The sequence below is a fragment of the Schistocerca nitens genome, chromosome 1 (assembly GCF_023898315.1).
Source record: "Schistocerca nitens isolate TAMUIC-IGC-003100 chromosome 1, iqSchNite1.1, whole genome shotgun sequence".
Taxonomy (NCBI): Eukaryota; Metazoa; Arthropoda; class Insecta; order Orthoptera; family Acrididae; genus Schistocerca; species Schistocerca nitens.
In genome coordinates this window covers 56,069,830-56,094,470 of record NC_064614.1, presented here as the reverse complement: position 1 = coordinate 56,094,470, position 24,641 = coordinate 56,069,830, and the positions used below count along the sequence as shown (strand labels likewise).

At 44.8% G+C, this 24,641-nt stretch overlaps 1 protein-coding gene across 1 annotated transcript in view; it reads left to right on the top strand.

Moving 5' to 3' along the window:
• The window catches only part of LOC126235277 (serine/arginine repetitive matrix protein 1), a 971,178-nt gene that overhangs the window by 811,739 nt on the left and 134,798 nt on the right, over nucleotides 1–24,641 (top strand). Inside the window, exons 6-8 of the mRNA XM_049944347.1 lie at nucleotides 8,215–8,391; nucleotides 18,669–19,124; nucleotides 24,031–24,405. Of these exons, the coding sequence (XP_049800304.1) occupies nucleotides 8,215–8,391; nucleotides 18,669–19,124; nucleotides 24,031–24,405 (1,008 nt within the window). The remainder of the gene's footprint in view (nucleotides 1–8,214; nucleotides 8,392–18,668; nucleotides 19,125–24,030; nucleotides 24,406–24,641) is intronic.

Sequence of the window (24,641 nt, the reverse complement as noted above, 5' to 3'; positions counted from 1 at the left end):
GTCCTTGACACATTTTAAATTCACATAACACAAAATTTCTGTTAGCAAAAATTTAATGCTACGCGTCGCTAATGAATTTATTATTGGTTGCTAAAAGACATTGTTAACTCACAGCCAACTACACGGTTACGTGCCGTATAGTGACTTCGAATTTCTTACTCATCGATGACTTGTACATCCTTTTTTATATTTTTTGTTCTCTGGGTAGAGGGGGTTATGTGAGTAGTCAGGGACTTATCATCCATATACACTTGTGAGCCAAAACACTACGACCACTGGTCACTGCGGTATTCAATGCTGTGTGGTTGCCATGTTGCCATGTCGACACAATACCCGGTTGGTTGGTTGGTTGGTTAGTTAGTTGATTTGGGGGAGGGGACCAAACAGGGAGGTCATCGACCCCTTCGGATTAGGGAAGAATGGGGAAGGAAGTCGGCCGTGCCCCTTGAAAGGGAGCATCCCGGCATTTTCCTAAAGTTATTTAGAGAAACCATGGAAAACCTAAATCTGGATGGCCGGGAGGTTTGAACCGTCGTCTCCAGGATGCGAGTCCAGTGTGCTAACCATTGCACCACCTCGCTCCGTACGAGACCCGGTAAGGAAAGTACCGGGTGATCAAAAAGTCAGTAAAAATTAGAAAACTTAATAGAACACGGAATAATGTAGATAGAGAGATAAAAATTGACACTCATGCTTGGAATGACATGGGGTTTTATTAGAACAAAAAAAAAAGTTCACAAAATGTCCGACAGATGGCGCTGGACAGGAGGTAACTGCTACCGTGACGGGTGAGAGGTACGCCGATATGTTACAGAATCGCATCATCCCCAGCCTGGCTGATAAACACCGGCTGGAACTTTCGATGTTTATGCAGGATGGCGCTCCACCCCATATTGCTAGACGCGTGAAAGATCTCTTGCGCGCGTCGTTTGGCGATGATCGTGTGTTCAGCCGCAGCTTTCGTAATGCTTGGCCTCCCAGGTCCCCAGACCTCAGTCCGTGCGATTATTGGCTTTGGGGTTACCTGAAGTCGCAAGTGTATTGTGATCGACCGACATCTCTAGGGATGCAGAAAGACAACATCCGACGCCAGTGCCTCACCATAACTCCGGACACGCTTTTCAGTGCTGTTCACAACATTATTCCTCGACTACAGCTATTGTTAAGGAATGATGGTGGAGATATTGGCCGGCCGGAGTGGCCGTGCGGTTCTAGGCGCTACAGTCTGGAGCCGAGCGACCGCTACGATCGCAGGTTGGAATCCTGGCTCCGGCACGGTTGTGTGTGATGTCCTTAGGTTAGTTAGGTTTAATTAGTTCTAAGTTCTAGGCGACTGATGACCTCAGAAGTTAAGTCGCATAGTGCTCAGAGCCATTTGAACGTTTTTTTTCTTTTTTTTTTTTTTTTTGAGATGTTGAGCATTCCCTGTAAAGAATATCATATTTTCTTTGTCTTACTTTGTTATGCTAATTGTTGCTATTCTGGTCAGATGAAGTGCCATCTATCGGACATTTTTTGAACTTTTGTATTTTTTTGGTTCTAATAAAACCCCATGTCATACCAAGCATGTGTGTCAATTCGTACCTCTCTATCTACATTATTCCGTGATTTATTCAGTTTTCAAATTTATACTGAGCATCTGATCACCCGGTATATAGGCACAGCAGAGACGAACAAGGAATCATTCTACAAATTGTATGGGCAGCCAAAAATGGGAAATCCACTGACAATCCACTCTGACAAAGGGCAGATTTTTACGGTCCGAATCTGGGAACGATAATCACGGGAACAGCTAATGTGGCTGGCGGCTGATCGAGAGATACTGTCACGAGAATCTATGCAAAGTGGTTTAAGGAAGTAAGACCACTAGCAGGCGGCAAAGTGTTGCACATCCACGTGGATGTCGGAGGCTTGCCCGCTCCGTAAAGCACGGCACGTGGCGATCTGCGGCTGATCTGATGACAGAGCTCCGTACTGGTGCAGGCACGAGTGTTTCGGGGCAGACCGTTCAGCGCGCGTTACTGGAAACGGGACTCTGCAGCAGAAGACCTCTAAATGTTCCTATGTCAAAGCAACGACATTGTCTGTTAAGATTGTATTGGGCACAGGATCATCGAAATTGGACTGTCAATCAGTGGAAACATGTTGACTGCTCGGATGAATCTCGTTTCTCGTTACACGAGGTCGATGGTCGTGTCTGGATACGCCGTCTTCCAGAAGAGTGACTGCTCGAAATATTCATCATACCAAAGACGCAGGTCGGTGGGGGCAGTATTATGCTACGGGTATATTCACCTGGACGTCCATGGGACCTGTCGTAGTAATCGAAAGCTTCATCAGAACTGTGGATTACTTCAACATCACTATGGACCACCTGCTTTCGTCGGCAACTCCATATTCCAGCGGGGTAAGTGTCCGTCTCTCACGCTCAGAAGCGTGCTACAGTGGTTTGAGGCGATAGTGATCTCGCGTTTACACCTTAGACACCAAATTTTCCTGATCTCAACCGACGCTGCCTGCGCCATACCTCTGCCTACAAACCACCGGCCTGTAATTTTAGGGAATTGTTTGATCTATACGTAGACGTCTGCCACTACATACTGAAACGTCCCCTTAGAAAAATTAAGAACGACTGTGCTGGTAAACTCCTACGTTATTTGATACTGAAAGAGCTGAGTAAAACTGAACGTAGTGAGACAGTTTTCTCTTTACTTATTCTGTTGTTGTTGTTGTTGTTGTGGTCTTCAGTCCTGAGACTGGTTTGATGCAGCTCTCCGTGCTAATCGATCCACTTATTCTCATCATCACTAAAATGACACACAATATTTTTAGAGCAACTCAATCTGACTTTCAATAATCCCTACGAAAGAATGGCCCTGACTAACAATAACCGATACCTTTCATGAATCACTTACCTCACAAAAATCTTCGTTACTCGAACTACTGCAATACAGCGAGCGCCAATACTGCCAGCTAAATAAGAGATTCTAACTACTGAAGGCACTAACTACTGATAGGCATAGTTAGCAAATGATAGATTTTGATAAAGAACAAACAATGTATTTACCTTAATAGTGTTAAAAAGTCATTATATATATATATATATATATATATATATATATATATATATATATATATATATATATATATAGGGTGTTTCAAAAATGACCGGTATATTTGAAACGGCAATAAAAATTAAACGAGCAGCGATAGAAATACACCGTTTGTTGCAATATGCTTGGGACAACAGTACATTTTCAGGCGGACAAAATTTCGAAATTACAGTAGTTACAATTTTCAACAACAGATGGCGCTGCAAGTGATGAGAAAGATATAGAAGACAACGCAGTCTGTGGGTGCGCCATTCTGTACGTCGTCTTTCTGCTGTAAGCGTGTGCTGTTCACAACGTGCAAGTGTGTTGTAGACAACATGGTTTATTCCTTAGAACAGAGGATTTTTCTGGTGCTGGAATTCCACCGCCTAGAACACAGTGTTGTTGCAACAAGACGAAGTTTTCAACGGAGGTTTAATGTAACCAAAGGACCGAAAAGCGATACAATAAAGGATCTGTTTGAAAAATTTCAACGGACTGGGAACGTGACGGATGAACGTGCTGGAAAGGTAGGGCGACCGCGTACGGCAACCACAGAGGGCAAAGCGCAGCTAGTGCAGCAGGTGATCCAACAGCGGGCTCGGGTTTCCGTTCGCCGTGTTGCAGCTGCGGTCCAAATGACGCCAACGTCCACGTATCGTCTCATGCGCCAGAGTTTACACCTCTATCCATACAAAATTCAAACGCGGCAACCCCTCAGCGCCGCTACCATTGCTGCACGAGAGACATTCGCTAACGATATAGTGCACAGGATTGATGACGGCGATATGCATGTGGGCAGCATTTGGTTTACTGACGAAGCTTATTTTTACCTGGACGGCTTCGTCAATAAACAGAACTGGCGCATATGGGGAACCGAAAAGCCCCATGTTGCAGTCCCATCGTCCCTGCATCCTCAAAAAGTACTGGTCTGGGCCGCCATTTCTTCCAAAGGAATCATTGGCCCATTTTTCAGATCCGAAACGATTACTGCATCACGCTATCTGGACATTCTTCGTGAATTTGTGGCGGTACAAACTGCCTTAGACGACACTGCGAACACCTCGTGGTTTATGCAAGATGGTGCCCGGCCACATCGCACGGCCGACGTCTTTAATTTCCTGAATGAATATTTCGATGATCGTGTGATTGCTTTGGGCTATCCGAAACATACAGGAGGCGGCGTGGATTGGCCTCCCTATTCGCCAGACATGAACCCCTGTGACTTCTTTCTGTGGGGACACTTGAAAGACCAGGTGTACCGCCAGAATCCAGAAACAATTGAACAGCTGAAGCAGTACATCTCATCTGCATGTGAAGCCATTCCGCCAGACACGTTGTCAAAGGTTTCGGGTAATTTCATTCAGAGACTACGCCATATTATTGCTACGCATGGTGGATATGTGGAAAATATCGTACTATAGAGTTTCCCAGACCGCAGCGCCATCTGTTGTTGAAAATTGTAACTACTGTAATTTCGAAAGTTTGTCCGCCTGAAAATGTACTGTTGTCCCAAGCATATTGCAACAAACGGTGTATTTCTATCGCTGCTCGTTTAGTTTTTATTGCCGTTTCAAATATACCGGTCATTTTTGAAACACCCTGTATATATATAGGGTGGTCAGAAAATGTGTGAAATGCTTGTAGGGATGTTACAGGGCAGGTTGTACTGAGACATAAATGTTAAGAACGAAATTCGATACGTTGCTCCGTTTCCGAGTTATTTAGCATAGAATTTAGCAAATCGGGGCGTCGCGCGCTCGCACTCAAGCGGCCTGCCAGGGGCCGTGTTGCCCACCGACTGCTTTGTCTCCTTAGCTGAGACTTGAATTTACGCGCGCGACGATCTGATTGGCTAACTTCAATGCTAAATAACTCGGAAACAGCGCAACGTATCGCATTTTTTTTGTAACATTCATATCTCAGTACAACCTGCCCTGCAACAACCCTACAAGCGTTTCAGACATTTTCTGACCACACACTATATTCGTGACATCCAAGTTGACTAATTTCCTTTTTCTGACGGACACACGTCCATATCGTCCGCTCATATTAACATTTCAGAACTCTGGCATCTCTCTCCCCACATCCACCACTGCCGGCAGCTCACCTCCAACTGCCCAACGCTACGGGCTGTTCACATCCAACTGCCCTACACTACAATAGCGAATATTCCAACAATGAGTCCAACCAGCCACAGAGTGCACACAGCACAGTCAGTGATTTTCATACAGAGCACTACGTGACTTCACCAACATAAAAACCTAAACAGCCTACTTACAATCCCATCGGAAACCTACCAACGAGTTACTGAAACCATGCCAAGCAGAATCGGTGCTGTGTTGGATTCCACACATGGACCAGTTAAGGTGGTGATCGTAATTTTTCCACGCCCACACATAGGAATGCATTTACGAGCATGTTCAAACCTTTCCATATTGGCAGAAGATCTTTATTGACGACTGAGAATCCCTTACTCCCTACTTGATACACTCATCACTCTTATATCACCAACTCTACCCCAGAATGTCCGCAACTGATCTCAAACACCCGCCAGTGCTGACGGTCAACTTTCTCGACTTCATGAATTGCACCTTGCTCTTAGAAATTCTTTCAAAGCTCAAGCGTGTCGGCAAATCAGACTCCGGAGCAGGTTACAGGCACTTCTGTTGACTATTTTCTGCTCCCACTAATAGAATTCCCACGCCCAGAATTTAATTTCCAGAAAGTGCTAGGAAAACACTGGTCTTTAAGCCAGCGTAGTATCTGGCGTCCACAAAGCGTGGAGGATGAGCTGCCGGGATCGGCCAGGATTAATACCTTACACTTTCTTGACAGGTTGTGCTTGTTCTAGGATACACTTATAACACTACCGCCTGCTACTGTTATAGCATAACCTCAAAGCTGGAGGCAGTTCGTATGAATGAAATTATTTTTACTAAAGCATTTACAGTATAAAGAAGCTGAGCAGTGCTACCCTCTGAAAGGAAATTAATTGTGTTGACCGTGATATGCCTAACGGAGGTGGCTAATTGGAAGTGAAAGTTAGAGTTATGTAAATATTTAAACAGTAATAAACAATAATTTACCTATCCACAGTCTCCAAATGATAATAACAACGGTCGCCAGCCCAATAAGGCACAAGAATGAGTACCATTCGTGTTCAAGAAACTGAAAATAAGTAACTTCAATGGTCAAACACAGCCTGTATTTTGTCACACGAGAGTGCAATGAACTCTGACACCTGCATATGTTCACGTTGAGGTTGGAGCTGACAGAGCAGAGCAAACTATTTGCACAAAAATAACAGCTAACGAAACACACTATTACCTCGAGGATTTAGTCAAACTGAATGGTCTCAATAACGTTACTATTAATATTCATTGTAGAATCGTAAATTGGACATAGGTTCAATATAACTTTTCAAACATATTCCTATCTAACATGAAATATGGATATGGTTCACAGCAAAATTAATTATTGTGCGTAGATTAATTCCCTCACTACTAAACACCTTTCTACTTAGAATGAAAATTAAATGGAGTTCACTAACAAACTACTTCTCACTGTCTTATGAATAAAGAAGTTACTGTTATCATAAATAGTGGTCTTCCTCTTAATCGTTATCTAGCATGAGCACAATAGAAAAACTGTGGATCCTGTTACACCATTAATATGCACTTTTAATACACAAGAGGAACCCAATATTGTACAGAACTTGACAGGGTAGCAAGAGTAATTGAAACTTTCTATAATTAAGTAATTTTGAGCATTTGGACTACTTTCAATGGGGGGCCTTAATCTTGACGACTGTAGTAGAGCAAAATAAATGCACTTCCATTATATTAGTGAAACAAGCACTTTGCAAGCATGAACATATAACTCTCAACAGTTGCAGTTCTGAACTTTTGCTGCAGTAAAACACAAAATTGAGATATTTGTAAGATCCTTTCAACAAACAATATTAATCTTAGCACACTCCATTGCCGTATTAATTTTAATTTGCTTTCAATAAAGGACACTCGGTAAGCACTTTAGCGTTGGAGGCACCCTAAGTGGATATGTGACTGAGGATAAATCACGGTAGGTACAAGAGTTCAGTTAAAATTTACCTTATATTTGAGTACATTATAGCATCCTATGAGCTGATCCTTCACTGTACATTACTATAGTTCTTCTGTTCCATTACAGTGATTGCGCAATGTGGTGGCAAGTGCATTTTGGTAGGTGGATTTGCAAGTAGAATTGCTGGACTCTGTCATTTCTTGGTGACGATGATTGATATCAATTCCAATATAATTCCAGCTAGTTACTGCATCCATCAGAGGCTTTGGCCCATTGGCAAAAGGCACAAAAAGCCCGTCTCAGCACCAGCACAATTCACAACCTTTCCGTGAGCTGTTGGTGGTTCAGTAGCTCATCCCCACCCGACTGTCTCTTGGTTCCACCTTTCTATCCATGCCAACCACATATTGCGCGCGCTGCAAGCTTCCGTTTCCGAGGGGAACCACAACGCCTTTTACATACAAAAGAACTAAGAACCCTAAGTGAAAGTAAGCAGTTTACATAATAGCAACCAAACATATTAAATAAAACAGAACATTTGCACATATTGACATTTCTACAAAAAATTATTCACCCAAATTCCAAATATACTATACAGTAAGTTTTGTCTCGTTCCAAATTAGACAAAGAATTTAACTAATAAAGACAATACATTACGTATGATTAGACCAAGACATCAAAGTATCTAAAAAAAAAAGTACAAATTTTTATACATTACCGAATTAATAATAATTACAATAGCTGAACCATGTAATCCTGAATAAACAGAAAGCAAAATTGAATCAGTAAACAGTTAGGTAGGGTCTGAGTTGTGGTGTAACACACTCACCATGGATCTGTGGAGTGCACATTGTATCTAATCCATTCCAGTTGAATTTATATTACTGACATAAAATGGATGGATCTAATGGGGATGAAATCAAATAACAAGACATTCTTGAGGTAACGGTCATAAATCTATATTTTTATAGTGAGATGTCCACAGATGTAGCGCACGGAGGAAGTTGAGCAGCACAAGGGAGCTGTCGGCCGGCGCTAACATCTGACGTGTTTGCAGATCGGCGAGGAGATGAGGTACGTGTCGGAGGAGGCGGAGGGCTCCCGCGAGGGAGGCGCGGACCCCGCAGACCTGCAGTGGGACAGCCTCAGCACCAGGGTGCGGCGCATGCGCAGGGCGGCCGCCCCCGCAGACCGCAAGGACGCGCTCACCAAGAGGCCGCTAGACTTCGACCAGGTAAGCGCCGTACTTTTTGTATTTTGTTGTGGCATTTCGTTTTGACCCACCATCTAGTTGTCTTCTTTCTTACAGTTCGTGTACTATTTTAGATACGATGTGACGCAAAAAATCGAGGAAAGCGAAGTGCAGCTTTTCAGGTTTCCGTGTTTCAGGATTGCTTTGCTGTCTGTCTGTTTGTCCTACAGTTAGGAACCTCTTTTCTCAGGGATGGGTGGACGTATCAAGTTCAAATTTAGGTCATATATTAACGACTACAATCCCTCGAAAGCGTAAAAATTTCACGCTACTAGCTCACTTCAGTCAAGAGATACAGCCATTTATGACACATATTTTCATACTGGAAAACTCACTCATCAAAAACTGTATTATGCTTCCCGTTGGCGTAGAATCATTAAATTCGGCAAGAAGGAAGGTTTCACAATACAAGTGAAGTAAAAAATCTGAAACTTGTTAAATTGTAACAATATCATATAAAAAATGTCTTTTGCATTTGAACATACATTGCATTCATCAACCGTCAAAAGCAAACTAGACGAACAGCACTGCATGCAAACACAAAATGTAAATTGCAGTCATGTTTTAGTAAGTAAATAAAAATGTTTCTTGAAGTTTTCTCTCTATGCATACAAACGGAAGTCCGCTGCTCGCTTCTTTTTTAATGTCCGGGCTAGTTTGAGGGGCTACTGCAGAAATTTAAATACATTCTTTGAACTCCAGGGATCATTACCTTACCACTGTTGATATCGACGTCCGCATCTCGTGGTCGTGCGGTAGCGTTCTCGCTTCCCACGCCCGGGTTCGATTCCCGGCGGGGTCAGGGATTTTCTCTGCCTCGTGATGACTGGGTGTTGTGTGCTGTCCTTAGGTTAGTTAGGTTTAAGTAGTTCTAAGTTCTAGGAGACTGATGACCATAGATGTTAAGTCTCATAGTTCTCAGAGCCATTTGAACCATTTGATATCGATAACAGGCAAAAATCGTTGAGATTCTCGATTCCCTGGATGGATGAACTATGTATATACATAATTGCGTTTGTACTGAACGCTCAGTGCGTGAGTCCTCCTTGCGCCTGACCAAATTTTGTTATTTGATACCGCCCGCCACTACCGTACCAAAGCCTTCATCTCAGAGTAGCATTTCCACTCTACCTACTGCATTATTTGTTGGATCCATTTAATGTTTTTCTTCTCTTTCGGTTTTTACCCTGTACACCTGCCCCTAGTACCATGCACGTTGTGCCCTAACGTCCTATCGTCCAGACCCTTCTTCTTGTCGATGTTTTCGACATACAGCGTGAGCCGTAATCCAGGTGACAAAAATATGTTGGTGCATTATTACTAAGCAAAAAAACCTAAATTTATTATTAACAAAGACATACATGTAGAGTTCAATGAACCTACAAAACATGCTCAAAGTGGTTTCCGTGCTGTTCCAAGCAAACATTGCGTCTTTTCAAACCCACTCACGTACTTCGTTACAGGTCTTTCTCGACTGTAGATTTTGAAATTCAGGCTGGTTCCATTCCTTCAAAAGCTCAACACCACCAATATTGACGGAGTAAACCTCATTTTTAGTGTACTCCAGACTGAAAATCCATGCGTGTAATATCTGGGGATCGTGAAGGCCATTCAATAGTATCCCGTCTCGCAGCGCATTCATCGAAGTTTCGTTTAGAAAGTCTCTCACAATAACTCCACAATGCTGGGGTGCTTCGTCTTGTTGCCATATCTGCTTTTCCTTCATTTGCTGCAGATTTTTAGAAGGTGGACTGTTTTCCTGTTCTAACAACTCTTCTTGAAGCATATCTACGTAATTTACAGCACTGACATTACTCTTAAAAATGAGGACCGGGTAGCCCACGCTGAAAATCCCTGCCCAAACGCTTACGCCAGGAGTGTTTGTCTCCTTCGCCACGTCCTGTAGACTGCCTGCTCTCTCCGCTATTCACCTTAAAAGCCGCTTAGTCGCTCCAAAGAATGCTTTTTCCAAAATTGACTTCTCGTCAGATCGTCTGCAACTCAAAGAATTCCATACGCCTCTAGAGCTCATCTTTATTAAGGCCTTAAATTAAAGTAGACATAGAAGGTCTCGATTTTAACTTTTTCTGAAGCCTTCGTACGCTTGTTCTTGATATTCCACATTCCCTGTACTGTTTTCTTTGAGATATAGAACGTAGCCACCAACATTAAGGTTCTCTTCTTCAGTAAGACCAGCAGCAAACAACAAAAACCGCAAACTGCTTGTGTCAAGTGACTTATGGATATTTCACACTAGTTAAGTTCACAACGGGCTACCGCTATTCTACACTACTGGCCATTAAAATTGCTACACCAAGAAGAAATGCAGATGATAAACGGGTATTCATTGGACAAATATATTACACTAGAACTGACATGTGATTACATTTTCACGCAATTTGGGTGCATAGATCCTGAGAAATCAGTACCCAGAACAACCACCTCTGGCCGTAATAACGGCCTTGATACGCCTGGGCATTGAGTCAAACAGGGCTTGGATGGCGTGTACAGGTACAGCTGCCCATGCAGCTTCAACACGATACCACAGTTCATCAAGAGTAGTGACTGGCGTATTGTGACGAGCCAGTTGCTCGGCCACCATTGACCAGACGTTTTCAATTGGTGAGAGATCTGGAGAATGTGCTGGCCGGGGCAGCAGTTGAACATTTTCTGTATCCAGAAAGGCCCCGTACAGGACCTGCAACATGCGGTCGTGCATTATCCTGCTGAAATGTAGGGTTTCACAGGGATCGAATGAAGGGTCGTAACACATCTGAAATGTAACGTCCACTGTTCAAATGCCGTCAATGTGAAGAAGAGGTGACCGAGACGTGTAACCAATGGCACCCCATACCATCACGCCGGGTCATACGCCAGTATGGCGATGACGAATACACGCTTCCAATGTGCGTTCACCGCGATGTCGCCAAAAACGGATGCGACCATCATGATGCTGTAAACAAAACCTGGATTCGAAACTTCCTGGCCGATTAAAAGTGTGTGCTGGGCCGAGAACCTGGATTCATCCGAAAAAATGACGTTTTGCCATTCGTGCACCCAGGTTCGTCGTTGAGTACACCATCGCAGGTGCTCTTGTCCGTGATGCAGCGTCAAGGGTAACCGCAGTCATGGTCTCCGAGCTGATAGTCTATGGTGCTGCGGACTTCGTCGAACTGTTCGTGCAGATGGTTGTTGTCTTGCAAACGTTCCTATCTGTTGACTCAGGGATCGAGACGTGGCTGCACGATCCGTTACAGCCATGCGGATAAGATGCCTGTCATCTCGACTGCTAGTGATACGAGTCCGTTGGGATCCAGCACGGCGTTCCGTATTACCCTCCTGAACCCACCGATTCCATATTCTGCTAACAGTCGTTGGGTCTCGACCAACGCGAGCAGCAATGTCGCGATACGATAAACCGCAATCGCGATAGGCTACAATCCGACCTTTATGAAAGTCGGAAACGTGATGGTACGCATTTCTCCTCCCTACACGAGGCATCACAACGTGTTACAAGGCAACGTCGGTCAACTGCTGTTTGTGTATGAGAAATCGGTTGGAAACCTTCCTCATGTCAGCACGTTGTAGGTATCGCCACCGGCGCCAACCATGTGTGAATGCTCTGAAAAGCTAATCATTTTCATATCACAGCATCTTCTTCTTGTCGGTTAAATTTCGCGTCTGTAGCACGTCATCTTCGTGGTGTATTTTAATGGCCAGTAGTGTAGTCAGAACAAAGTCTAAGGATTGCTAGTGCAAGTGAGTTATGGCCCACCCTGTATTACTTTCCTCGTCGGTTCGTTAGAGAACTAGCTCATTCCTTACTTTACAAGTCCACCTCATTTTCAACATTCTTATGTAGTAGCACATCTCAAAAGCATTGATATTCTTCCTTTCCGATTTTCATGCAATCCATGATTCACTCCTGTACAATGCTTTCCACCAAAGGTAATTTCTCGGAAACTTTTTTCCAAATTAAGACGACTGTTTGATATTAGTTGACTTCTTTAGACCAGGAATTCTATCTTTACCTGTGCTAGTCAGCTTTTTATGCCCTCCTTGCTTCGTCCGTCATCGGTTACTTTGCTTGCAAGGGAGCAGAATTCGCTCACTTTTTCTGCTATGCGGTTCTCAATTTTGATGTTAAGTCTGTTCCTCATTACGTCTCTGTTAATCGTTTGCTCTTTCTTCGGCTTCCTCTCGTGCCAAAGTGTACGTTCATAAACCAGTTCATTCCATTCAACAGATCCTGTAATTTTTCCTCATTTTCTCTAACGATAGCAGTGTATTAGCGAAAATTATCATTGACATCCTTCCACCCTGAATTTTAATTCCACTCCTGAAAATTTATTTCCATCGTCGCTTATTCGATATGTAGACTGAAAAGTAGGGGAAAAAGACCTTTATCTCTGTCTTACATTCATTTTAATTCGAGCACTTTGTTCTTCGTCTTCCACTTTTCCTTCTTGGTCCACGTCCATTTTGAATATCACGCTCTGTTCCCTATGGCTCGCACCTACTATCTTGAAAACTTCGAGCAACTTGCACGATTGTCCATGGTCGAACGTATGTTCTAGTTCGACAGGTCCTATGAAGAGTCGTGAATTTTTAATAAATTTTGGTGCAAATAACAAGCACAACGCAAGAATTACCTCTATGGTGACTTTACTTTTCCGAAATCCAAACTGATCGTCATCTAATGGATCCTCAATTTACTTTCCATTCTTCTGTGTATTGTTCTTGTCATCAACTTCAATGCATGAGCTGACTGGGCGACGATTCTCACACTTATCGTCCTTGTTATCTTGGGATTGTGTGGTGACATATTTCCGCAACTACTATGATATGCCACCAGGATCATAGATTCTACATACCAATATACCAACTAGAATAGTCATTTGGCGGCCACTTCTACCAGTTATGTAAGAAATAATTTTTGGCTTATTGTATGACAAGTATTTTAAACCTCTATTACACTCTAATACTGGATATCTATGTCGTTCCAAATCGACTCAGTCACGTCATCAGACAAGCAGTTTTCTTCCATATGAGCTCTCTGCTCCGCGTTTAATAGTGGGATTCTTCTTGCATTCTTTATATTGACGCCTTTCCTTTTAATTTCCCAGAAGTTCGTTTTGACCTTTTTATATGCTGAATCAGTCCTTCGATCAGATGTTTTTCGATTGGGCTTTGCCATTGTCTACTGGGGTGTACTTTACGTGCCACACACAACAGATTTTGCGCGAAATACTTCTGGGTTTTTAATCATTATATATATGGCGTAACAATTGTACGGCACAAATTACGGAACACTTTCCTCACACGTAGCCGAAGAAAATGGTTCAAATGGCTCTGAGCACTATGGGACTTAACATCTGAGGTCGTCTGTTCCCTAGAACTTAGAACTACTTAAACCTAACTAACCTAAGGACATCACACATATCAATTCCCGAGGCAGGATTCGAACCTGCGACCGTAACGGTCGCGCAGTTACAGACTGAAGCGCCTAGAACCGCTCGGCCACACCGGCCGGCGTAGCCGAAGAAATTATGCTATATGAACGTGGGTCTGGAAATGATTTGTTTCCGAGTCACAGTTCACTTTCTCCAACTCATTAATAATGGGAAACACACTCGAACAGAACGCACCAGCATACCACATGCAAATCTTTTTCACAGGAGATATTCAATATGCTCTCCGTGGGCACTGGTACATGCATCAACCCACCGTCGTAGTTAATCTCGGATGCGCTGATGTATCCCTGGAGTATTGCGTATGGTTTCGCAGGCTTCAATAACACGGACACAGAGACTCTGAACATCTGGTACTGGAGCTGCATATACAAGAGCCTTCAAATGCCCACATAAATAAAAGTCCAGTGGGTTTATATAGGGAGAGAATAGAGGCCAAGAAATTGGTCCATCTCTACCTATCCATCAGTCACCGTACCTGTTATTTAGAAGCTGACGGACATTAACACTTTGCTTCATCGTGCATGAAGTAGAGTACATGTTTTTTCACCAAGAGTGCATGTTCCCCATGTTTCTAACGTTTTGTTCTTGTGTGATTTCCACGATTAATGAGTTGGAGAAAATGAGATATAACATGAAAATAAAGCGTTTCCAGGCGCATGTTCACATAACATAATTTCTTCATTTGCGTGTGAGGAATGTGTTCTGCAATCAGTGCTGTATTTTTTTTTACACCCTGTATATAGACAGAGGCACATGAAAGTAACGTATGAGCCCCTACCGTCAAAGTTGTTGTTGTTGTGGTCTTCAGTCCTGAGACTGGTTTGATGCAGCTCTCCATGCTACTCTATCCTGTGCAAGTTTCTTCATCTCCCAGTACCTACTGCAACCTACATCCTTCTGAATCTGCTTAGTGTATGCATCTCTTGGTCTCCCCCTACGATTTTTACCCTCCACGCTGCCCTCCAATACTAAATTGGTGATCCCTTGATGCCTCAAAATATGTCCTACCAACCGATCCCTTCTTCTGGTCAAGTTGTGCCACAAACTTCTCTTCTCCCCAATCCGATTCAGTACCTCCTCATTAGTTATGTGATCTACCCACCTAATCTTCAGCATTCTTCTGTAGCACCACATTTCGAAAGCTTCTATTCTCTTCTTGTCCAAACTATTTATCGTCCATGTTTCACTTCCATACATGGCTACACTCCATACAAATACTTTCAGAAAAGACTTCCTGACACTTAAATCTATACTCGATGTTAACAAATTTCTCTTCTTCAGAAACGCTTTCCTTGCCATTGCCAGTCTACATTTTATATCCTCTCTACTTCGACCATCATCGGTTATTTTGCTCCCCAAATAGCAAAACTCCTTTACTACTTTAAGTGTCTCATTTCCTAATCTAATACCCTCAACATCACCCGACTTACTTCGACTACATTCCATTATCCTCGTTTTGCTTTTGTTGATGTTCATCTTATATCCTCCCTTCAAGACACCATCCATTCCGTTCAACTGCTCTTCCAAGTCCTTTGCTGTCTCTGACAGAATTACAATGTCATCGGCGAACCTCAAAGTTTTTATTTCTTCTCCATGGATTTTAATACCTACTCCGAATTTTTCTTTTGTTTCCTTCACTGCTTGCTCAATATACAGATTGAATAACATCGGGGAGAGGCTACAACCCTGTCTTACCGTCTTACCGTCAAAGTAGTTTGTCATTATTTATTGTTGTTCCAGAGATGTGTTGCGCTGAAACGTTTAAGTGGACGACCCTGTATAGTAGTCTGGTTCTATGGATAGGTGACAGACGTCAGATATGGTTGTATTTATATTAAATTTTTGTTGTTACTGTAAATATAGTCACATCTGTAACATATTTGTATAAAGTAAAGAAAAATTGTTCCACTCCATGCATAATTCAACAAATAGGAATATGCAGCAAATATTTTATTCTGTTTACCTATAACCACTAGTTGTTCTTGCATAATTTATGCAAGAGTAACGTGCACTGTATCACCAGCAAAAGAGGAAGCATAAATTCTAGTTTAGTTGGCGTGCTGCTATGAAAAGGCGTCCGTGCTCTGCAGTAGTACTACGTATGTAAAATGAGTAATTCCTCTTGTGAGGCTAATGGTGTGGACCATCAAAACGTGTTGTGGTACAACAAACAAGTGACCAATCAAGAAAACTATTTTATTTATATTGTTGTGTACGGATAGTAAGGTCCTCTTATATCCTCTTACTGGGTAAAACTCTGATTCTCCTCCTAACGTGCAGTATGCATAGTGAGCGAGTTGACAAACTTTAAATGGTGGTAGGATCCTGTTTTGCCAGTTTCAGAAAGGTCTTTAACGGTAGCAGGTTAACAAAGAAGTCGTCAAATACGGATAAAAGACTACGATTACTTTATCAATTCAGCCTCACTTTCGTAAAACATCCATCGTGACAATTATTCTTTAAGGACCACGTGCCACAAACATGTTGACCATACTAGAATTTTCTAAGCAATGAACACGTCAGACCAGCGCGGTCTGCTACCAGATGCTGACAACCTCCCAGGCACGTGTCCAAACAGCGACTCTCTCACAGATACTCCTATCCAATGCTAGCTGCAGGCTGGCGTGCATCAAATCAGGTCCCTTGTTGAGGCCAGAAAAGAACAGTAATGCAGTCATAAAGTTACAAAACAGTACATAATATAAAAAAACTGATCTAAATCCCACATACATCGGTACATCAAGGAACAAACTGAACTAAAATTTGGACATGTGAGATAAATGAATTACACAGGGTGGTCAAACAAGGTTGGTCCGGAAAATATTTCACGCACCTTAAGATAGGCAACCCGGACTACATGACCTGCTCTGGGAGTGCATGATGGAAGTTGGGTTCCCTGTCTTAAGGTGCATGAAATATTTTCCGGGCGAGTCGTGTTTCGCCCACCGTGTATATATACCGGATGATCAAAAAAGTCAGTACAAATTTGAAAACGTAATAAACCACGGAATAATGTAGATAGAGAGGTACAAATTGACACGCATGCTTGGAATGACATGGGGTTTTATTAGAACCAAAACCGTTATCGGGCCCTTTTTCTTCGAGGAAATGCGTGATTCTGGTTTTGTAACTGCTACCGTGACGGGTGAGAGGTACGCCGATATGTTACAGAATCGCATCATCCCCAGCCTGCTGATAAACACCGGCTGGAACGTACGATGTTTATGCAGGATGGCGCTCCACCCCATATTGCTAGACGCGTGAAAGTGCTCAGCCGCCACTTTCGTCATGCTTGGCCTCCCAAGTCCCCAACCCCTGTCCGTGCGATTATTGGCTTTGGGGTTACCTGAAGTCGCAAGTGTATCGTGATCGACCGACATCTTTAGGGATGCTGAGAGACAACATCCGACGCCAATGCCTCACCATAACTCCGGACATGCTTTACAGTGCTGTTCACAATATTATTCCTCGACTACAGCTATTGTTGAGGAATGATGGTGAACATATTGAGCATTTCCTGTAAAGAACATCATCTTTGCTTTGTCTTACTTTGTTATGCTAATTATTGCTATTCTGAACAGATTAAGCGCCATCTGTCGGGCTTTTTGAACGTTTTATTTTTTTGGTTCTAATAAAACCCCATGTCATGCCAAGCATGTGTGTCAATTTGTACCTCTCTATCTACATTATTCCGTGATTTATTCGGTTTTCAAATTTATACTGACTTTTTGATCACCTGGTATATACAGGATGTTACAAAAAGGTACGGCCAAACTTTCAGGAAACATTCCTCACACACAAATGAAGAAGAGATGTTATGTGGAGATGTGTCCGGAAACGCTTAATTTCCATGTTAGAGCTCATTTTAGTTTCGTCAGTATGTACTGTACTTCCTCGATTCACCGCCATGATTTCATACGGGATACTCTACCTCTGCTGCTAGAACATGTGCCTTTACAAGTACGACACAACATGTGGTTCATGCACGGTGGAGCTGCTGCACATTTCAATCGAAGTGTTCGTACGCTTCTCAACAACAGATTCGGTGACCGATGGATTGGTAGAGGCGGACCAATTCCGTGGCCCCCACGCTCTCCTGACCTCAACCCTCTTGACTTTCATTTATGGGGGCATTTGAAAGCTTTTGTCTACGCAACCCCGGTACCAAATGTAGAGAATCTTTGTGCTCGTATTGTGGACGGCTGTGATACAATACGCCATTCTCCAGGGCTGCATCAAATGGTTCAAATGGCTCTGAGCACTATGGGACTCAACTTCTGAGGTCATTAGTCCCCTAGAACTTAGAACTAGTTAAACCTAACTAACCTAAGGACATCACAAACATCCATGCCAGAGGCAGGATTCGAACCTGCGACCGTAGCGGTCTTGCGGTTCCAAACTGCAGCGCCTTTAACCGCACGGCCACTTCGGCCGGCAGGGCTGCATCAGCACATCAGGGATTCCATGCGACGGAGGGTGGATGCATGTATCCTCGCTAACGGAGGACATTTTGAACATTTCCTGTAACAAAGTGTTTGAAGTCACGCTGGTACGTTCTGTTGCTGTGTGTTTCCATTCCATGATTAATGAGGTTTGAAGAGAAGTAATAAAATGAGCTCTAACTTGGAAAGTAAGCGTTTCCGGACACATGTCCACATAACACCTTTTCTTTCTTTGTGTGTGAGGAATGTTTCCTGAAAGTTTGGCCGTACCTTTTTGTAACACCCTGTATATCACAAGATGTAGCTAGTAGGCAGCAGCAAAGTGTGGTGATGCCTTGTGCAGGAGGAGGAGACGCGCAAGGCGGAGACGTCCAAATGGCTGGAGCACCACTTCGGCAGCGAGTCGCGCTCCTCCAAGGGCTCGCTGGACGACGAGGAGGCGGCGGCGCCGGCCACCAACACGAGCTTCATCAACGTGACGATGAAGTCGCGGCCACTGGCGGGCCACGGCCGCAGCCGCTCCCCGGCGCAGCCCGCCCCGGGCCGCGGCTACGTCGCCACCGTCAACTCGTCGGCGCGCGTCTTCGTGTCGTCGCCGGAGCCCGAGGAGCACGCCCCCGCCGCCCCCGCCGCCGCCGCCGCCGCCTCCGTGCCGCCGCCGGTGTCGCCGCCGTCCAGCAACGGCGCCTCCGCTGGCGGGTTCTTCCGCGGCGTCAGCGAGTGGTCGGAGCGCCGCAAGGCCGCCCCGCAGCCCACCGTGGTCGTCAGCACCAGCCACGTGCCGCCCCAGAGGGTGCAGGTGCGTCTCTCTGCATTTTTTTCCTTTATTGTTATTTTAAGCACCTGTACATCAGGCGGGCTGGCAGCAGCATCCTATGCTGCTCTTCAGCCTCAGGATTTACAATGAAAAATAGTAAAAAGACATAGACTGAACAAAATGGTGGGCAAAGACAGTAGACACAGAACACAAAAAACACGAAGCCGTTCACACTCGACGAAAACCACACTAAAAACTGTCGGCAAGACGCACAAACACTGACGATTTCGACGGGACATGTGAACGTTGGAGCGTGACGGCGAACACTAAACACAAACACGATGGCACACACACGAGAAACTGGTGGCGATGATCTCCGGCGCGCGAATGTCCACGTAGCGTGTGCGAGTCCGGGGACCTCCCAAGAGGGGAAGAAGGGGGAGGGAGAGAGAGAGGGGTGAGCAAAGATGCCAATGGCAGAGGAGATGGTAGGAGGAGTGGAGGAATGGGGATAGGGGAGGCCCGGGGCAGGAGTGGGAGAAAGGGAGGAGGGAGGGAAGGGGGAAAGAAGGGAGAGAGGGTGCCCATAGGGACAAACACAGGAAGAGGGAGGGAGGGTCAAAGTTGGTAGGAGGGGTAGATGGAGGGGAGGAGGGCATCATCAGGGAGGGAGAGCTGGCGGAAGCCACCTTGGGAGAGGGTATGGAGAGTGGAGAGATGGAGAGCAGGTGGGACGTGGAAGTACAGGCGCAGTAGCGGACGGGGCCAGGAGAGGATGGGAGAGACCAGCGGGTGAGGAGGATCGAGTTTATGGGAGGTGCAGAGGATCCTCTCTCTGCAAAGCTACCAGCTAGTTTCTTCCGTCTGATGGAACTACCCAGTCACACGATCCACAGACCATAGGTTCACTTATGTTTTGGGATCACACTTTCACTTGACCTGGTGGGCGCCCTCCCTTATTAGATATTATACAGGGTGGTCCATTGATAGTGACCAGGCCAAATATTTCATGAAATAAGCATCAAACCAAAAAACTACGAAGAACGAAACTTGTCTAGCTTGAAGGGTGAAACCAGATTGCGCTATGGTTGGCCCGCTAGATGGCGCTGCCATAGGTCAAACGGATATCAAATGCGTTTTTTTACAATAGGAACCCACATTTTTTATTACATATTCGTGTAGTACATAAAGAAATATGAATGTTTTTGTTGGACCACCTAGGAATAACATGTTTGTTATAACGCATTATACATAAAAAGTATTTTGGCGTATAAAACCTGTATTCAACTGTGCACTCCACATCTTCAATAATTAATCATTCTTGAAAGGTTCTTTTTAGATGGAACATGTTTGTTATAGTACACATCTTAACAGAGCATTTTAAGAATGTTTAATTATTAGGTTTGTGGAATGCACACATTAATATATCTTCCAGGACCCAGAGACTGGGAATGAAACTGACAGTCGAAATAAAAAATATATATCTGTGTATTAAAAATGCAGTTTCTAATATTAATTTTATGTTGTCGAATTATTTTCTAGGCCGAGAAACTCAATGAAAGTGTCATGGTTCTGATTAAGTCTTGGTTTCATTACCAAGGATAATACTGACACCAACTTATATAAAATATTGTCGGACGTCTTTCCGCCTGTTCTGAATAAAACCTGCAGCTTTCGACAGTTATTACCATCGTCTTCATCAGGAGCAACAGTCAGTTGTTTTTTTTTTTTTTTACTTTATTGAGTTTCGAGTCCCCCCAAAGGGGGTGTGCTGGTAGCAGCTTAGTACGCCGCTCTTCAGCCTACAGAATTTGTTGTAAAAAGAGGAAGATAATAAATAACAAAAGCAGGCGATAAAATCGGTGACTTAAATGGTAAAACAGCGGAAAATTGTGGAATTTAAAACATAGAACAAAGGGTTTATGATGCTAATAAAATATATATGAAGCAGACAGGTAAAAGAATAGACAGACAATTAAAAAAAACTGCGACAGTCTGGGTTCTGTTCGCGAGAGATATAAAATTTACACCCAGCGACAGGATAGTTTCTGTTCGCAACACTTTGAAAAGACGAACAACACTGAACATCCACTTGAACACTGCACAAAAAAATTGGCACAAATATGATATACCACAGCTGAGGTCATATGGGGGGAACCTGGGCAGATGATGGGAAAGGAAAGGGGGGGGGGGGAAGGAGAGGGGAAAAAAATAACGAAGTGGGGGGAGGGGGGAAAGGAGCCGATGGAGGACGAGGACCCATAAGAGTGGGGCGGGTGCTGGGCAGACGCGACAGGGAGTGGGGAAAGGCAGAGGAGGGGCATACAAATGGACTTGGGGGGGGGGGAGAGGGGAGGCAGAGAGAGGTTAGGTGGGGAGAAAACAGGATGGAAGGGGGGGAAGAGGGAGCCCAGGGAAAGGATAGAGGAAAGGAGGGGGGGTCTACATCTACATCTACATTTATACTCAGCAAGCCACCGAACGGTGTGTGGCGGAGGGCACTTTATGTGCCACTGTCATTCCCTCCCTTTCCTGTTCCAGTCGCGTATGGTTCGCGGGAAGAACGACTGCCGGAAAGCCTCCGTGCGCGCTCGAATCTCTCTAATTTTACATTCGTGATCTCCTCGGGAGGTATAAGTAGGGGATGCAATATATTCGATACCTCATCCACAAACGCACCCTCTCTAAACCTGGACAGCAAGCTACACCGCGATGCAGAGCGCCTCTCTTGCAGAGTCTGCCACTTGAGTTTGCTAAACATCTCCGTAACGCTATCACGCTTATCAAATAACCCTGTGACGAAACGCGACGCTCTTCTTTGGATCTTCTCTATCTCCTCCGTCAACCCGACCTGGTACGGATCCGACACTGATGAGCAAAACTCAAGTATAGGTCGAACGAGTGTTTTGTAAGCCACCTCCTTTGTTGATGGACTACATTTTCTAAGGAGTCTCCCAATGAATCTCAACCTGGTACCCGCCTTACCAACAATTAATTTTATATGATCAAGCCACTTCAAATCGTTCCGCACGCATACTCCCAGATATTTTACAGAAGTAACTGCTACCAGTGTTTGTTCCGCTATCATATAATCAATACATTACATTTGTCTATGTTAAGGGTCAGTTGCCACACTGCACCAAGTGCCTGTCCGCTGCAGATCTTCCTGCATTCCGCTGTAATTTTCTAATGCTGCAACTTCTCTGTATCCTACAGCATCATCCGCGAAAAGCCGCATGGAACTTCCGACACTATGTACTAGGTCATTTATACGAGGGCCGTTCAGAAAGTAACCTCCGGTTGATTTAAAAAAATACACCAAGTTAAATAAAAATATTTTAATATATACATCTTACAACTACATCTTTGCACTATTTTTCTACATAGTCTCCATAGCGATTGAGGCACTTATCGTATCTCTTCACAAGCTTTGAAATTCCTTCTGTATAAAAATCACCCGCTTGTGCCTGGAGCCAGCCTGTGACCGCATCTTTGAGCTCTTCGTCGCCATCAAACCGCTGTGACCCGAGCCATTCCTTCAAATGCATGAAGAGGTGATAATCACTTGGCGCCAGGTCTGGGCTGTAAGGTGGATGGTTGATAACGTCCCACTTGAAGGACTCAAGAAGGGCCGTTGTTCTGCGAGCAGAGTGAGGACGGTAACCCAATCTTGCTGTCACTATCTCGTACACGAGAAATCTGTGGAAAACCAGTAGACAACTCCGACATTGAGAAACGTCGATTTTCACGAACTTTTGCATCAACTGTCTGAACGAGTTCGTCAGTCACCAATGATGGTCTACCACTCCTCTCTTCATCATGAACGTTTTCTCGTCCACTTTTAAATAAACGTACCCATTCACGGACAACTCCTTCACTCATAACTCTTGGTCCGTACACGGCACAAAGCTCACGATGAATAGCTGCTGCAGAATATCCTTTGGCTGTAAAAAACCTTATGACAGCACGCACTTCACATTTGGCGGGGTTTTCTATTGCAGCACACATTTCAAACTGCCACAAAAACTAAACTAGCGCAGGTACGACGTTCACTCGACCACGGCTTGATGCCGACTGACCTATTGAGTGCGTGAACGCACAGATGGCGTCGCTACTCCCCCCACAACCCGCACTGTGACCAATCGGAGGTTACTTTCTGAACCGCCCTCGTATATATTGTGAAAAGCAATGGTCCCATAACACTCCCCTGTGGCACGCCAGAGGTTACCTTAACGTCTGTAGACGTCTCTCCATTGAGAACAACATGCTGTGTTCTGTTTGCTAAAAACTCTTCAATCCAGCCACACAGCTGGTCTTATATTCCGTAGGCTCTTACTTTGTTTATCAGGCGACAGTGCGGAACTGTATCGAACGCCTTCCGGAAGTCAAGGAAAATATCATCTACCTGGGAGCCTGTATCTAATATTTTCTGGGTCTCATGAACAAATAAAGCGAGTTGGGTCTCACACGATCGCTGTTTCCGGAATCCATGTTGATTCCTACAGAGTAGATTCCCGGTTTCCAGAAATGACACGATACGCGAGCAAAAAACATGTTCTAAAATTCTACAACAGTTCGATGTCAGAGATATGGGTCTATAGCTTTGCGCTTCTGCTCGACGACCCTTCTTGTAGACTGGGACTACCTGTGTTCCTCTAGAGACTGGGAGAGGGAGTCGACGGAAGCCACCTTGTGAAAGGAGATGCAGATGTAGAGATGGAGGGTAGGGGGGTTAACAACAGTGAAGGCGTGGCAGGGGGCGGGGTGGGAGAGGAGCGACCAGGGGGTGGGGGGACAGTCAGTTGTCAGTCCTGACAAAAAAAAGGTGGTAATCGCCAGAGGCTGGAAGTGTTATCCAAAATTGATGCGACAATGCGTCTGAGAATACTTTACAGACGAATTTCTTCGGGGAAAACTTTGTTCGACGGTAACGCGAGTTACGTTGCAGGTGCTGCCGACCGGGCCCCACCACACGTTCTCGCCGCTGAACGTGGAGAGGCGCGCGTACAACGGCGTGCCGGAGCGCAGCTCGCCGCAGTACAACGGCAGCGTCGACCGCGTCTCGTCGCCGTACAGCGGCAGCGCAGACCGCGTGACGTCACCGTTCGGCGACCGCGACAGGACGCGGTCGCCGTCGCCGCCGCTGCAGGCGCAGCCGCAGCCGCAGAGGCTGCTGGTCAACGGACACTCGCCCGCGCTGCGCGTCGCGTCCTACGGCAGCGCCGCCGAGAGAGACAGAGACCTCAGCATCAGGGAGTCGCCGACGCCGCCGCGCGCCAGGGAGCGCGAGCGCGAGGACGGCTACCCCAGGAGGCGCTACCAGGTAACACTCCTCTGCACAGGTGTGCGGACATTTGCCACGATTTTACCTGCTACGTAGGGTTGGGTCCCTTGTCTCCCCCTCCTCCTCCTCCTCACCCGCATTTAGTAACTCCACGTTAGTGGCACTGTCATCAGAAACATTACCGTCGCTGTCGCGCAGTAAAGGTACTTACTGACCCTTTGCGCTGGTTTACTTAACATAGGACCAGAATCTCTTTGGATTTTCCGTCACATTTC